This window comes from Tetranychus urticae, chromosome 1 (genome assembly GCF_039701765.1).
Source record: "Tetranychus urticae isolate SD_2017Ah chromosome 1, NJAU_TeUrti_SD_1.0, whole genome shotgun sequence".
Lineage (NCBI taxonomy): Eukaryota > Metazoa > Arthropoda > Arachnida > Trombidiformes > Tetranychidae > Tetranychus > Tetranychus urticae.
In genome coordinates this window covers 30,051,808-30,069,425 of record NC_142958.1, presented here as the reverse complement: position 1 = coordinate 30,069,425, position 17,618 = coordinate 30,051,808, and the positions used below count along the sequence as shown (strand labels likewise).

At 32.1% G+C, this 17,618-nt stretch overlaps 2 protein-coding genes across 3 annotated transcripts; both read left to right on the top strand.

The window, feature by feature from the left end:
- The first annotated feature begins 275 nt into the window (after positions 1-275).
- Positions 276-6,536, top strand: LOC107361727 (uncharacterized). 2 transcript variants are annotated; one of them, XM_015928599.3, is made up of 7 exons: positions 276-733; positions 1,498-1,974; positions 2,060-5,143; positions 5,369-5,438; positions 5,563-5,706; positions 5,817-5,886; positions 6,013-6,536. In XM_015928599.3, the coding sequence occupies exons 1-7, from the start codon at positions 601-603 to the stop codon at positions 6,082-6,084; spliced, it is 4,050 nt and encodes a 1,349-aa protein (XP_015784085.2). In that variant the 5' UTR covers positions 276-600; the 3' UTR covers positions 6,085-6,536. The 2 variants fall into 2 exon arrangements, with proteins under 2 accessions (XP_015784085.2, XP_089126156.1); XM_089270030.1 differs by having other exon boundaries at positions 286-733; positions 5,563-5,748.
- Positions 6,537-10,086: 3,550 nt separating this feature from the next.
- Positions 10,087-16,877, top strand: LOC107361996 (long-chain fatty acid transport protein 4). The gene is made up of 5 exons (XM_015928969.3): positions 10,087-10,873; positions 11,203-11,367; positions 12,013-12,284; positions 12,542-12,734; positions 14,446-16,877. The coding sequence occupies exons 1-5, from the start codon at positions 10,318-10,320 to the stop codon at positions 15,195-15,197; spliced, it is 1,938 nt and encodes a 645-aa protein (XP_015784455.1). The 5' UTR covers positions 10,087-10,317; the 3' UTR covers positions 15,198-16,877.
- The last annotated feature ends 741 nt before the right edge of the window (positions 16,878-17,618 follow it).

The window sequence follows — 17,618 nt, the reverse complement described above, 5'->3', positions numbered from 1 at the left end:
ATGAATATCCTGTAAACATTGAAAGATAGGAATAGATTATCCAGATCATTTTAATCAACAACAATATATCTTTATCAGCATGGAATTCATATTAATTTTTATCATTAAGCTTTTTTGCTCCTTTTCTCACTTTACTCAGACCTTCTCTGTCTACAAACTTGAACAATTAGCTGATTAACCATTGACACTTGAAAGCAAAAATAGTCTTTCGATTCTCCCTCAATTAATTGATTTAATGATTTTTCTTTCTCTCTCTCATTCAGTAATTATTGATAAGCAAAATAGTGATGGATTAACTGACATCGACTCTTCATGACTTTATTTTCATTTACTATTAGTTTTCATCTCTATCCTAGTAGATTGTATTCAGTTCAATCTAATAGGATTAAATTATCATGAGCTTACTGTTCATCGAAGTAAAACACCATCAAGTTAATCAACTTACACTCATACAATCGACTAATTGTCAAATAACCAATGGGATTCTCTGACATACTATTTTGATAAATACATAACTCATCCTAACTGTGTATTGTGTTTTAACCCATTCCCAAATAACTTATTTTCATCATCTGTTTTAATTTAATCATCTTTATTGGAATGATCTCTCATCCTTATTACTTAATTAACCCCATCTTAACAATGAAATCAAAGTCATATAATTTTTTATTATTCATCATCTTCATCCTTGCCTCTAGTCCAATAATTGTCTCAATTGAAAATGGAACCTCAGGTACGTTAAATCCTGAAGTCAATTATGTTCCTCTGTTTATTTTTTATGTGTTATTAGATGTTATTACTTGTGATTAGCCCATATTCAATCGTAAACAAAATTAAATCAGTTTAGATGGTCTGAGAAATTTAGATGCGTTTATAATCGTGAAGCGTATGTCTATTGGATTGCTGTGCTTTTGGGTTTAATTGAGTCACAATCTATGTAACAATCTCATTTGTATTTGTAAATAGATTTAATCAATAAAATATTCAGAATAATCAGGAAAAGTTAGCTAAAAATGCGTGGTGGAAAAAATTCAAGAGATTGGACGCAAACTGAAAATGGAAACATCAGATACCTCGTATATTAATATCACTTTTAATCAGCATGTGAAACAATTTGTCACATCGAAATTCCATTTTTGCTGTTTTCATCAATAAATCTATTCAGCAATTGATATAGCTTGGAATTTAACAATAATATAAAGTAATTTTTAATTGATGAGAGGTGATACTTGAACATGTTCATTGTTTCATTGTGTAATTCATATTATCGATTTGATACAATTGTTTTTGGAGAGTCAAAAAATGTAATCATAATGTAAATAGCTTTAATTGAGACAACACACAAAAATGACATTTAGACTAGAGATTGGTTTTAATGTTAAATCTGTATGGACGCAAGGTCTAACACGGCTTGTTTGATTCAATTAACTATCGGGTTGCCATAGTTGGGAAAAAACAAATTAAATCATATTAATTCATATTTAATTTTCTGTCCAGATATGGTGGTAACCAGTGCATGGAAGAGGATGCTTGGTGAAAATAGACCTCCAACCGATGACGATTATCTTTACGTAATTGGTCCAAATGCATGTATGAATATTGTTTATAAGAATCCACCGCAACCTAATTGTGATACGACCGGCATTGAAATCAGTTTCATGTATTGGGCCAATTGGAATAAAACTAAATTCTCTGTGGTTAAAGAGGGAACTGAATTATTTAGATTGGCTGTGATGCCCTGCCATCGATCCATGCCAGCCACCAAATTTATCCTTTTTGATGATTTTGATCCATCCACTTGGAACTATGCTGTTTATACTGCTGCCAGAAACAACGAGTTCAACTTTAAATGTGATAAAAGAGTTGACATTGAAGTTTGCGATAATGAGGATTACCAGGATAAAATAGAGCCAACCGATAATTATTTGGTAGCAATTAAGGATATTAACTTGAAATACATTTGTGTATCGAAAAGTACGTTCAAAGTTAAATTGACAGGAAATAGAGAAAAGTATCTCAAATCATTTTCATAATTGTGTATCTTCCATCGTTTATTTAGATGCTCAATCTTTACTTTCAAATGAATCGTGTAGTAGTGATACTGAATCCCCAGTTAGATGTGTGGATGCTACTTGTACTAAAGATAATTGTCCATCAACATTTACAATCAAGGGTGGCTTTTGGTCATCAGAACGAATACCTGAACGCAGTGAAAAATTTGGCGACTTTTGGTATACAGATGAAACACATGAGACAGCGTCAATTATTTTATCCGAGAAAGATGACATGATGGCTTGTGTTGATCTTGCATATTGGATAACTGGTAAAAGTAGTATTCGTGTCGATATTGGTGCGATTACCCTTGATTTTGATACAACCCTTGAAACTGAAAGTAATAAGTATAAATGGAAGACAATCACTTTATGCCCACGGTGGTTTGCTCAGGGCCAAGAGCATCAAGGAGCTAATGAATCAGAAATCACGTTAACATCAAATATCTTCAATAAAGATGATTTGGTGGCCTTTTCACTTGAGTATCTTGGTTTACGCCGTCAAAGTCAATATCGAACAGTCAACAATTTTCTTCATCATTTTAGTCGTCCGGAAGCGAAAGGAGAATGGACAATCGTTCCCTCTTTTTTGGACACTTATGCTGATAACTCGACAAATTTCTTTATCGAATTAACTTTTCCCGGTCAAAAGGACGGTAATTCATATATTTTTTCAAAATGGTTTAAATACAGTCCTGGACTAAGATTCCGTGGTGTGTTGAATGCTCAACAGCTTTTCGGAGCGTTTTCAGTAACGTTAAGTCTCCATGAATCAAATGGTCACGTTGTCTTTTCAAGAAATTTACTCAAAATTGATGATGATTCTCCAGACGAGATGAGATCGTTTAAACATTTAAACGTTAAATTTGAAAGCTTTGCGACCAATGCTCTCAAAAAATCAACATTTTGCTATATTTTGATTAAGGTCACTTATAATTCAACACAGGAATCTAAATTAATTTTGAATGAGGCTGATGTTGGAGATGGTTGTCGTGAAGGTGAATTAAACTGTATGGGCCATGGAACGTGTATCAATTTGGAACCAGATCAATATAAATGCGATTGTAATCGAGGCTGGACTGGATATCATTGTGAAGCAATCAACTTTTGCCAAACTGTTGATCCATTTACTGGATTTACAGGGGATCAATTTTGTAGCCAAGGTGAAGGAACATGTAATCCAATGGCTTACAGTCCAGATTCATACACCTGTGAATGTGAAATAATGAGATATTGGAATTTAAATAAATCATATTCTATGGATAAAAGTAAACTCATTCAGATAAAAGGAAACTGCGAACCTGTGTCTAAATGTGTTGGTATGATTGGTATCTGTCCGCATGGTTATTCTTGTGATGAAGATACCTGGTCATTGGAAAGGCCATGTCAAGTATGTAATCAAGATCTAGGCTTTACCATGTACGAAGGGAAATGTGTTAAAATGGACGCTTGCTACAAAAGATGTGGAACAGCCAAGTGTTTTCCATTTGGTACCAATTATTATTGTTACTGTGACAATAATCATGTGTACGACGAAAACAAGCAAAGTTGTGTATTTCCTGAAGGTTGTTCCCCTTGGATAGCTCAAAAGTTGGGCTGTAGTCACTATTGTACGGTACCCAACGGAGTTCCTAGCTGTGCTTGTCATAGTGGTTACAAATTCGTCGCAAGTGATGGAAGTTGTAAACCGCTATTCAATTGTACAATCTCTTGTCCAGAAGGATCCGTCTGTGTTCTTGATAGTAACAACATGTCAACATGTGTATGCTCATCTGGCTGGGAATGGGATGAAGGTACTGGCAAATGTGTTGACATTTGTAAATTGGCTGATAATGGTAATCGAAAGTGGCTTAAGTATGTCCATGATACTTGTGGTGGCACTTCCCGTTGTAGTCTGATCAACAGTCGTTTAACATGTATTTGCAATCCGCCAACGGTTCGAACTATGGATGGTCTTTGTGAGCTTGAAAAAATTTGCTTCCCAGGAAATAGAGGTTTTGTTGAATGTAATACACGTAATGCGTTGTGTGAACCTCGATCGGACGGGCACACTTTTTCTTATCGCTGTTTATGTCCACCGGGTAAAACTTTTGTAGATGGATTTTGTATTGATAAATGTAGGAAAATGAAGTCTGAATGTGAATCAATGAACGCTGTATGCCGACTCATCGATGAAACAGAAGGAAGCCATGTTGCAACGTGTGTATGTCGACCAGGTTTTGTAATGAAGTCAGGTTATTGTTATTTAGCACAACACGCGATTAAAGCGACATTCTTGGTTAAAATATCTGACAGTAAATTGCATAGATTTGATACATCCGCAGACACTTTGGTGGAAACCTTTTGCAACAAAGTTGATTCCAAATTTCTACGAGATTGTAATATATACACTCGTGCTGTTATCAATCAGTGGTTCCAAACAGAACACGAATCATTCATGGATCGTATAGTTGCCCGTTACGTTGATTCAATCTTGGCTCCTAATGTTAAAAAATTTGCCAACCAAATGATCGACTCTGTCACCTTGATGTCCTATGAAAAGGTTAAAAAGAAAGAGAAAAGGGATACAAATATTGCTACACCATCTTATTCATTAACTATGCCAGCCAAGCACGATAGTCGAGCAGTAGGTGATTTTAAAATAACTGTTTCATTACAATTAAAGAGTAAATTCATTGGTTTTTCGCCAATGTTGGCAATGTTTTGCTATGACGTCTTTAGTCCGAATGATACAAGGCATGATTATTGCATGATTCCGTCAAAAACACTAGTTCGTAAAGGAACCTTTGAAGAATCTGATTTAAGACCATGTAAAGAACGTTCCATTGATTATTGTCCAAAACAATCAGCCTGTCTTCCTGACCATGATGAAACCAAATATAAATGCGTATGTGATCCTGGATTTACATCACAAACTGCTATGAAATTAGACATGGAAGATCCATCTTTAACTAAACACTACTGTGTCGATGTTGATGAATGTTTTGCTGGTGAAACACTGTGCCAGGGCCATTCGACGTGTGTTAACACTATCGGATCATATAACTGTGTCTGCGATGACAATTATATCGACGTTTTAGGGAAATGTACAGGTAATATATTTAACACTTCTTAAAAATCTAGCTAACAAGTTAGCTTTATGAGAGAGTAAACAAAGATTTATAAACTCTGTTCTCACTTGAACCTGTGAATCATAGACAATGTGTTTACTTTCAATTGATGCTTTGAAGAAATGTTTTGTGCAAGTTTGCTCTCACAATTATCACAATTGTCAGCTATTATTTAATTTCTTATGTTTAATTATATTTTATCAATAGAATTATGTGAATTCCAAGCTTGTCAACATGGCGAGTGTGTGATTGCGGCAAATCAATCAGCCTTTTGCAGGTAAGGTGTCATTGTTTTTTAAGCTAACTCTTTAGTCCTTAGATTTGTTTGTTTTTTGTCTTGTTTAACCACAACAAAATTTAAGAGTCATTAACACAATATTTATATTTGTGCACATATTTAGGTGTGATCCTTGGTATACTGGTGATAAATGTGAAAAAATCAACAAAGTTGCTGTATTTTGGCGAACAATGACTATTGTAGTTGCCTCATGTTTAACATCGATTATAGTGATTTTCATTGTGACGAGTATCATTGTTGCTCGAAGGTCAGTCAAGCACAAGCAGTCAGCGACCATCACTTATCAATTGTAATGAGTCTCGATTTGTTTGTGAAATTTTAGAGTAAATCTTACATTGTTTCCTCTTTCTTATCTAGATCAAAATCACATGCTGTTGAGAATGGGTACCTTAAAAATCGTATTGAGCTGACTGACTCGATGTACATGGTAAGTATTTATATAATACAATAAACAATCATCCCAATATCATAGAAATATTGAATAGATATCAATCTTGCTAGCAATTACCCGAAAATAAGCTAAAACTAACTATTCTTTTCTCTCAATTTTCAGCAACACATAAGACCAACAATGCGAAATCTTCGGCATCAACCAATCTCTACAAATTTTGACCTGCAAACCTAAGGATCTGCCAAACTCTCGATGAATTTTATCTGAAATGGTTCACCAGTGCTTAAAGCCAAGATGAACTTCTGCTGTGATTGATTTGCTTCCCTCTAATATCTTATGAAGATGGATCAAAGTCTCTTAAACATTATACCCATTGAATTATGTCTCATAAACCAAGGATATTGGTAATCTCTGATTGTATTCCTGGACTGAAGCAAGCTAAACCAGTGGAAATATTTATCAGACCTGGTTGTTGATAACAACTGAAAAAATGAACGGAACTAATTAAAATGTCACCGTCAATATTGTATATACTCAGACCTTTGAGAATTTCAATCAACTAACGCCTTGTAAAGTAATTTTTCCACCAAAATCACCTCAATTGAAGCCAAAACCAAATTTTATACCTAAATACTGTTACATTGCGATTATTTGAGAAATCCAAATAAAAGGAAAAATTTCTTTTATTTCTAAATTTCTAATCAATTCTTATCTTGCTGTAACAATAACTCATGGCCAGAAATAATCGCACAATTGTTGAATACCAATCCAATGACTGATAGGCAATTTAATAACACAATTGGTACAAGTCAGGAAACAACAAGTGCAACCTTTCTTGGAATCGAGTTTAAAGCAGCTTAATTGTTAACCGTCACATTCAATTTTAGATGAAAGCACTTTATTGTTACAAGATTTTTTCGACTGATAATGATTTAATCAAGAAGGAATCAAGAAAGGTGACATGAGATGAAACAAAACAATTTATCAATACAAATCTGTAATCATCGAGACACCTTATTTTGTACCCAAAGAAATTGAAATAAATCAATTTAAGGTATTATAACCTGCTTTTTGGATTATTTTTACCCATCCAATCTAATAATACTTTCACCTATTTTTACCATTATCTTGAACACACATGATAATCGTAAGACACCAATCTGAAGCTTACAGAAGGCTCATCAGTTCCAAGATTTAATGATAATTTTAATAGGTTCATTACGCAATTTAAATGACATATAAATCAATGATGAACACGTCATTCCATTAATCACAGATTAATTGATTAATCTTAGTATTATGTCGCCGCAATGAAAATCGCTTTCGTACTCAATGTACCAAATTTAATGTAATGAAACCAGATTTCAGACTAACAATTGTAAGATTGAATATTCAACTGACTTTTGGTCAAATTGTATTTCAAATCAATGGCTAGCATTAATCGTAATAATTTGATTAATATTGAAATTGAAAATTAACTTAATGGATGAGAGATGAAAACACTGAATTACAATTTACTTGAAGCTAAACATTTTCAACTCTCACCTTTTTTTAACAATAGCTGAGTAACAAAACAATGGTTTAACGTTGAATGAATTTAGGCCAGATTAATTGATTGTTTGGTTAGTTGAATCTATTGACAATGAATAGCCAGTTAAAGGTAATGTAATTGACTTATGGGTCACTCTCAGGATTCCAGGAACGATTGATTGAAATTGCTTTTCTGACCAATCTTTCATTTAACTGACAAATGATGTTATTTCCTGATGATGACAATTGTTAACATTATTTGAGAAGAAGAAGTAAATTAAGAAATTAACGATCATTAACCTTTTTTTAGTTTAACCAATTGATAATTAGCATGACTGTCAATGAAAACGGTAGTTTGTAACTGTTAAGGTTAACTTGATTGTTGGATTGTTTGCATTAAACGAAAGTTGAAAAATTGTAATTCCATTGTTCCTATTGTGATGTTCAATGTTCAAATTAATTAATGATCTTAATTTGCTTCCATCTTTTCATGATTAACTTATTGAACACATTCAATAGATTGATGGATTGAAAGGTAAGAAATTTTTCTCCCATTAAATCAATGTTTACCTCTTAACTCAACACACGCTACTCAAGATTATTGATTTAAATTCAACTAAACATCTTACTTGGAAGCTCATTGATCAATTCAAATATTTATAATAGGATTTACTATTAAATTGAGTGATTAATGAAAGTTGAGTTACAAATAAAACAGTAATTGTTACACATCTTAATATTCATTGAATCTTAACACACAATAAGCATGTTTTGGAGATAAATTCATTCCAACATTTTCCTATCTCTCAACATCTGTGAATCAATGATTTTTGACAATCTTATCATGTTGGCTAACAGTTATTCAGAAGACAGTTATCTTTTAAATTGTGACAGTCTGAATTTACGATACTTTATGTTGGCTTAACAGGTAACAACAAAAAGCTTTATAAAATGGGTGATTATCAAAGGGTAAACTTACTGAACTATGGCTGAATGGGAAAGTTAATTATGTTTGATCAGGTAAATTGATTAGAGTCACTTATTTATCAGATGGTTAGGAATCAGCTTCATGTAAGACTAGGGTTGATGTTTAATAATCTCTTGGTAACCCTGAAGGAAAAGTTATTCAACCAGTTTTGAAAAAAAACCATGATTAGAGTGAATGACTTTGATAACTCACATTTTCCACTTCATTTGAAGCATCCAAAGTTTAAATATCAATTTTTAACATTACATATGATTGAAATCAATAATCAGTTATTTTAATAAGCCAAGAGTTTGAAAAAGAACCTAAAAATTGCTCATTTTTTTCAGTCGATACACAAAGTAAGCGAAATGTGTGGCTAATTTTGGCATCAGCATTTCTTTGGCAAACCTTGAGATTCATTTTGGTTGTTTCATCCTAAATAACTAATTGGGTTTTCCTATTGAATAATCAGTGAAATGTATACCAGGCAATATTGAAATCCCAAGAGTTGTGAAAAACAGAAGACATTAGGAATTTTAAGACTAATGACTTTGAACAACATGAAGAACGATATTGAGACGGTTCAATTTGTATATTAATATTGTCATTCATGCTGATACTGCACGATTATGAAAACTGGAGAGGTTAAAACTGTTGAGTGTTTATAATCAGGTTTAAGTATTTTGTTAATCAGCATTATTTTCCAGTACAGGTTTGGTTAACACGATCGCCAAGTAAAACTCAAAATTACATCAACTCCGAATTGTTATATCTGGTATTTTATGGTAGATTATAAGCATATGGTTTGATTATCCAATTATCTGATTCAACATTTGATCTAAAGGTTATAAAAGATTAAATTGAGGCACTAATGAAACTTATAAATTAACTAATTAATAAACTTGGGAAAAGCTAACAATTTTTTAAATCATATTTTCCTTTTCTATTTTTTACATCAATAGATGGCGTTGGTACTTTTAGTAGCGTCATCTATAGGGTTGTTGTTAAAATTGAGAATAGCAAATTGGATGTTCGGCTCACTCTTCACTTTCAATCAGGTAAGCCCTATTCGTACAAAAAAATATCTGATAAGATTCTAATCCTTGGATATGTAGTAGACTTTTATTTGGCTTAAGAGTACGGCGCGTCTGTTTAAACTCTATGAAATAGTGTCAAAAACTTGATTATTTAGGTTAAGATTTGAGACTTTGTTAATTTGTAGGGACTAATTACCACATTTATGCACAAAAATTGACAGAAATGGGCAAAAAACGGGTAAAAATTAATTTCTTTGAAATTTAGACTCTGTTGGTTTGTAGGCACATGAGAACTGAGTTCATTTGTGCAGTTTAAAGATTCCTCTGAGGAAATCGAGGTCAAAGTTGAACTTCGATTGCCTTTTGTTCATTTATGAAAGGCAATCGAAGCAAAAAATTAAGCGCTTTTCAATTTATCGACCGTTCTTTTGATTTAGCCATTGGCATAAAAAATATTCAGACCAGTTTTGAACCCTCAATCCTTTCAAAATCTTAATGCTCTAACCTACTCTTTAACCACTGGACTGTCTAAACTTATTTTATATTCAAGTTTAGCTCATTCTAATTATTGTTAACCTTTTTAAATCAAGCTTAGTGTTTGAATTACACAAGAGATGGCGTTGAAATTCGCATTTGTACAAATAGGCAAAAAGCCTATTCGTACAAGTTTTTTGTACGAATAGGCCTTTCCTTTCAATCATCTGGCTAAATGGAAAGTAAATTTTATCTTTTTTTGCTCCACTTTTTCATTGATTTGATTTTTTTTGTACATATTATCGTTGAATCATTGTCCGTTTGAAATTGTGCTTGGATAGTTGGAGTGTATCATCAACTACCTCCAGTGGATAACTGAAAACATCTTTAACTAACAGTATCAACCATCACACTTTTCCTTTATCCTCTTCCTCCTCCTCATCATTTTTTTGCCTAAAAATGTATGCTAAAATTAACAACATCAAAATCATCTTTTTAGTGGGATGTTCCATAGGAGTTTTTATTGGTCTCTGGAAGACCCTTTTAGCCCTGTTGACAATTTATATTGTCAGCGGTGGTTGGACTTTTCTTAGAATTATTGTACGTACAGCTTCTCGTGATTTGAAAAGCCTTTACCGTTTAGTCAAAACCAAAGTTTCGTTGTACCTAATGAAGAAACGCAATGCCACCATACCTCAGCTATTTCTTCAAACTGTCAAAAAACATCCTAACCGAGCTGCAATCCTTTTTGAAGATCAAGTGTGGACCTTTAAAGATCTTGATGATTATTCAAATAAGGTAGCAAATGCTTTTCTCGGCCTAGGTTATCAACCTGGCCAAGAGGTTGCCCTTTTCATGGATTCACGTCCAGAATTTATAGCCCTTTGGTTGGGTCTTTCAAAAGCTGGAATAATTACAGCTCTCATTAATGCCAATCTTCGTTTGGCCACATTAGTCCATTCAATAACTGTTGTTAAATGTAGAGCTGTCATTTTTTCAAGTGAACTTTCTAAAGGTAAGAAATTTATCTTATAAAAATGTATTTAAAGATGAGAATCTTTGATTTAATTTTCACAATTGTCATGTTAAACAGTTTGAAAAATCACTATCTCTACTTTGCATACAATTGGTATAACTGTTGTCTCTTTTTCTCACCAACTCTTGTTTTGTTTTTGTTTATCCGGTTCACTTGACTTAACGTTAATGTGAATTTTTAGCGCTCATAACCTTCTCCTTGCTCCGCTAGGCGCTATTGATAAATTTAAATTGAAAATGCGTGTTGGTGAAAAAAATTCATTTCTTAAATTAATTTCTTCTTTTTTACTATTGTTTCTTTTTTTACAGCAATCGAAGAAATAGCTCCAACCTTGGATAAGAAACAAGAAGGAATGCAATATTTATGCCTAGGAAAATGCGACTCCAATATCATTTCAGCTAAACCACTGCATAATTTGATTGATGAAAGTTCGTCCTCACTTCCATCGACCGTGTGGAAAGGCAACGTTAATGGTAATTTGACTTTAATTTTCTCTACAACATTTTACTGATAAATATTGCAAGAGATGGAAGAAACTTGATTGGTAAATAGTTAGGTAAAGAAGGTTGGGAATTGAACAAGTATTAATAACTAGAAAGGGGTTTAACACATTGAGTAACATCAACGATAATTATGTTGATATGTTGGATAAGATTTAGTAGTTATACTGAACATGAGTTGTTAAAAGTTAATCAGTAACAAACAAAATAATGAAACAATCTAGAAACATTAGATATCTATGTATATTTTCATGAGGTGATATCCATGCATCATAATAGAGTAGTTAGTAATGCTATATTTTATCGATTAGTTACATTCAAATTGTAGGAAAAAAAGGAGGGAGGAGAGGTAGAAAAAAATGACATTAGAAGTACTAATATCACGAAAAAAATGTTTTCTTAATTTAAATTCATTGCTTTAAATTAATATTTAATCCAAAATTTTCTCATTTCATGTTTTCTTTCATTGTCTTGTGAACACTTGCACTATCAATCACTACAATGTCATTTGATTCATTGCAACTTTGTCATATTTTAAGAGTGGTACTTTGATTTACTAAGCACGCAAACAATTTTCATTTATATTTTATTCTCTTTTTTCCCTCTATCCATGTCTAGATCGTTTGTTTTATATTTACACATCGGGTACTACAGGACTACCCAAAGCTGCTATCATCAAACATAATCGTTACTATTGGATGGGTGCTGCTCTCCGAAATTTGATTGGATTCCGTCCAAATGAAGTTATCTACAATTGTCTTCCTCTTTATCATTTAGCTGGCGGTTCATTAGGAACGTGTCAATGTTTAATTTTTGGTGATACCATTGCCCTTCGAGCAAAATTTTCCGCTTCAAAGTTTTGGACTGATTGTATCAAATATAACTGCACGGTAAGTTAAACCAGAACCTTGAAGAGGAAACCTGATAGAACCATAAAAGGAGAGAGAAAGCGAGAGAAAGCGATGTTAAGGGGTAAAAGTAGGAGTTGAAAAGGAGACGAATGAAAAATATTTCCTTGTTTAACAGGTTAATTTCATAAGTTAACGAACTATGTAAATTATTATAATTTATTAATGCTCCTTATGCTTCTTAATTTGTCAAGTCAAGTACTAACCAATCTTTTAACTCTTTGCTCTCTTTTTTCCAGGCTGCCCAATATATTGGTGAAATATGTCGATATCTATTAGCTCAAAACCCTAAACCAACTGATACTCAGCATAAAGTTACTTTAATGTTTGGCAATGGTTTAAGGCCTAAAATTTGGTCCCAATTTGCCAATCGATTCAACATTACTCGAATCGGTGAATTTTATGGTTCAACTGAGGGCAATGCCAATGTCAGTAAGTACCGTCATCATTATTTCAAGCATTAATTTTCAATGTTTACATGGTTTAATTGACGTAACATTTAATTTTAAATTTTTAGGAATAACACTTTACAATTGTTAAGTGGTTAGCTTGTTTGACCACTAAATTTTCTTAATTTCATGAAAAATCAAACTCACTTAAACCTGGTTCATGGGATGTTCCCTCTAATCGAGAACTTTAAATTCATGAAAAATGAACAATAAGACCATTCAAATGACCACTCAAGTCAAGTTTACAATAGACACTTAAAAATTAGCCTCAATCGATTGAGAGAGGAAAAGTGATTCAAAAAAAATAAATAAATTGAAATGAATGACTAAAACTGAAAATAAACTAAACACTTGGCCTTCTTTGATGAAGGCAGAGGAGTGCTTGAAAGAGAGACGAGAAAAAAAGAAAAGCGCTGAAGAAAAAAGTAAATTATCATGATAATGACGAAAATCATTGAAAATCTCTTTCAGAATTGATAAGTCAACCGTTAAATGTAAATGTTAAAAGTGAAGGTGTTTTTTGCAGACCTTTTTCCCTCTCACCTTTTCATTAACATTATAAATGTTGCTGAAATATTACGAGTTTTTGTTATCATTTCTCATCATTCATTATAAAAGTTCTTCCAACTCGATGAATCAACCTTTCCTCAGGCTCTTTAACTTTCTCTTTCATTCTCTCTTATTCCGTTTTTCAAGATCATCTCGGTCAACTAATGCCAATCCAAGCCTTAAGGCAATCACTTTTAGTTTGCATCTAATGTAACATTTGAAAGTTTCATGAACATTTTTTTGATTAACTTTGAAATTTAGGTGGATGAACAAAAACGTAAATGTAAATAAAGGTTCATTTTAGTTCACAATTAGGTTTCGACCGAGCAAACTTAGCACAAGCAACCTTTATACTTTCCATGAACTTACTCGGAAAGTTGTTTCATTAAATCTTTTGGACCTTTTCATTTCTGCTGTAAAACAAAAACCTCAAAACCAGTAAACATTTTCACATTTAACTTTTAGTCTTTGCCATCACAATTTAGGTCAATAACAGGGCTAACTTGAAGGTTAAGTGTAATGTAATAAATAAATCTGAAATTGGGAAAATTACTTGAGCAAAAATGAATTTTGTTTCGCCACTTAACTGTTAGCTAATTTTGTCAGTTTATTGAAATATTAATTGACAGGTTACCATCATCTCGTTGTTAAACTACTCTAGAAGGAAAAGTTCACCTTAAATTGAATCAACAAATAGTCATCAACATTCAATATTAATTTTGTTTTTCTCTTGAAACCGGTTGACCATTAAAGGTGTTCAATTATCTTCATTGTCATCACGATGTTGACTTTTCATGAAATTATTTGTAATTCAACAAATTTTAGTAAATTGTTTCAATATTTATATTTTTCTTCGTCTTCAATGCTACTCTAACACTGTAAAAACTTTGGCCTTGTCTTTCCAATATATTTCTAGTTTTAATTTAGTTACCAATTTTGTTTATCAATTCATTCAATCAAAATTTAATTATCTTGATTATTTTAATTGCCACTCTGCATGTTTTTGTACTGTCCAGTCATTTTTTGAAGGAAAGCTCATTAGGATGACATTGAAATTGTTTTTCTCTATTGATTGATTCATGAAAATTCTCAATGAATGTATGACTAATTTTTCTTTTCTTATTTGCTTCTTTTTTTTCTTAAAGTTAATGTTGACAATCAAGAAGGCTCATGTGGCTTTATTTCACGCATATTACCCAGTGTCTATCCAGTGGCATTGATTAAAATTGATGAAAACACTAATGAACCTGTTCGAGATGCAAATGGAATGTGTGTTCTCTGTCAAGGTGGTGAATGCGGTGAATTTGTTGGTAAAATCATTGAATCGGATCCCTCACGAGCATTTGACGGCTATGTTGACTCTGAAGCATCTAAAAAGAAAATTGTTCGAGACGTTTTTCGTAAAGGTGATTCAGCCTTTCTTTCAGGCGACCTTCTTTACATGGATACCTACGGTTATCTGTATTTTAAAGATCGTACCGGTGATACTTTCCGTTGGAAAGGTGAAAATGTTTCAACCAGTGAGGTAGAAGCAGTTATTAGTAATATTTTGGAATTGGTTGACTGTGTTGTTTTTGGTGTTGATATTCCTGGTTGTGAAGGTAAAGCTGGAATGGTAGCCATTTTGGAGACTGAGAAAGGCCTTGATTTAGATAATTTCTTACACAAAATGCACAAAGTGTTGCCCTCTTTTTCAATACCGGTGATAGTTCGTATTGTTTCACAAATGGAAACTACAGGAACATTTAAATTGACCAAGACCAAATTTTGCAGTGAAGGATATAATCCACAAGTTGTTAAAGATCCGTTGTATGTTTTGGATTTCTCGAAAGACAAATATATAAGGATTGATGAAAATGTTTATAATGATATATTAACATCAAAATTAAGAATTTGAGAGAACTTTTATTTTCTTCAAGAAAATCGCAACAAACGGCAAAGCACGATATATTCAAAAGTTATCATAATCAAAAAGAGGAACACGAGATCAGGATAAAATTTACCAAGTTAGGAAAATGTACAAGCAACGAACAAGCCAAAAAGAAAAATACTTTCCAAACCAAAGGCTTCATGTGGGATAAACAGATGAAAATGCTTCTTCATTTATTACTTTTTTCTTCTCCTTCTTGTTGTCAAAAGTCATCTCCATTTCATCAAGAATAAGGACTTTGAAAATTATAAGATTGTTATAAGATGATTAATTTTCACGACCTCAAGTGTTTTCTACAATATTACCGAGCTATGCTTCCCATCATCATCCATTATTTCTATATTTAATATCATCAGTCATCTTCGCTGTTTTCTGAATTCTACTTTTTTTTAACAAAAATCATCTTACGGCAAACTGACATGTCCATAAGTCTTTGCTCGCTCGTCTTTTTCGCTGTCTGTGATAGAGTAATCAACTATTTTACCAATTTGATGATTTAAAGCAACCAAAAGGAAGAAAAAGTCCAAGCAAAAATTGTTTTCACCACTTGGACCCCAAAAGAAATCTGGAGATGGATTTAAAGCAACTTAGAGAGAAACATTTATGGAAAAGAATGTGTATTTTGTTACAATCAATCAAAAATGGGCACAAATGGATATCACCTAGTTTATCCTTTGATTGACTAGTGATATTTGTGAGTGTAGATAACTGCGTGGTCCATGTTCCTGGAAGTAAAAAAAAGATATGAATATATATATTCAAAATATATATATTTATGAATTATAAATAGTATAAATAATAGATGTCAGATTTTTAAAGAAAGATTTTCAGCTCATATTGGATACATTAAGTGGACTAATGAATTGTGAATAGAGAAAATCTAGTGTTTTTTTTCATTGTAAAATCCATTTCAAACTACAATTGAAACTAATGCCAGAGTTTTTATTATAAGATTGACAACTTAACATGTTTTTATTACCAATAATTGAGTAAGAATCTCACCAATGAAGATTTAAAATGAACTTAAAAAAATAGTCTTCATTTCTTACTTAATTAGATTTTTAACTTCACAAAATAGTTTCAGTTTTTATTTGAAATGGATTCAAATTTATCCTTTGTCTTATTTTAATCACAGATTTTATCTATCTTAATTTATTTGATTCTTGTCAAATTGTTAATATATATGTCGATATGGAGTTTAATTTGATTTGAAATGGTGAGAAATGCACTGTAAAAAGTAATAAGGAAAAGTATATCATTCAGACAAAGCCTACAATGATTGTGATGCCGATGATGGTGATGATGTTCAAATTGAGGAAACAAAAAATAGATACAAACAAGGTTTATTACTAAATGGTTGTTAAATATTTCATCCAGTGCCGTCATTGTAATCATTTGATCATCACTTTCGTCATCCAATATCCCAATATTGTAAATGCTTTTCATTGTTATTATTATTTCATCTTTACTTCATAAAACTTACCAAGCGAAATATTGTTCAACCTATCTTCAGAACTTTTGTTTATTTATAATGCAATTGTAATTCCAGTTTCAGGTTTATTGTCATTTATATTGTACTATTATTATCATCATTATCATTATTATTACAATTATTTCAATCTGAATGAAACAAAAACTAAACATTTATACAATGTCTTACTTTTTTTGACGGGCTAATAACTTACTAAATTACCAAAAAGCTTTACCATTTTTATGGTTAGTTGCAAATGTAATCCTGATTTATTAACAATTTTCTCATCAACTGACATCAAAAAATGTATAGTTTCTGTAATCAAGTTTATTGTTTGATTATTAAGGGAAAGGCGAGTTTAATTGTGTTTGGTTTTAACACTCAAAGTACAAAAAGGCACAGACTTTGAATGTTGATCGTTATTGGATATCAAACAATTCATCATGACTGTCAGTTTGACTCAGTTATTCAATTGAATGATTATTCCATCATTATTTGATCATGGAAATGAAATCTCAATTTGATCATCTCTTTCAATCAAACCTGTGGAATTCAAAATTCAATCAATTGGATTATCACTGGATCAAGTAATAGTCAAGGTGATTACTTATCTTCGATTGCGTTTCTAAAGCAAGGTCTGACTACAATAGAGGTTAATGTGGCACCTAAATCTCATTTTAGCAACGTTTTTGCTGTGATAGACTTTTACCTTTTCACTTGTTTCAAAATTTATGGCGATTAAATGCTTGGTAATATCAATGCGTCATTATATTTGATTAACCCATCAATCTATTTACGCAAATTTTTATTCAATATTGAGCAATTATATCCAATTTTAATCAGAGCAAGTACACATTGAAATAATCACCATTTATTAAAATCACAATACTTTGACTGGAGGTATCAATGAATGGAAA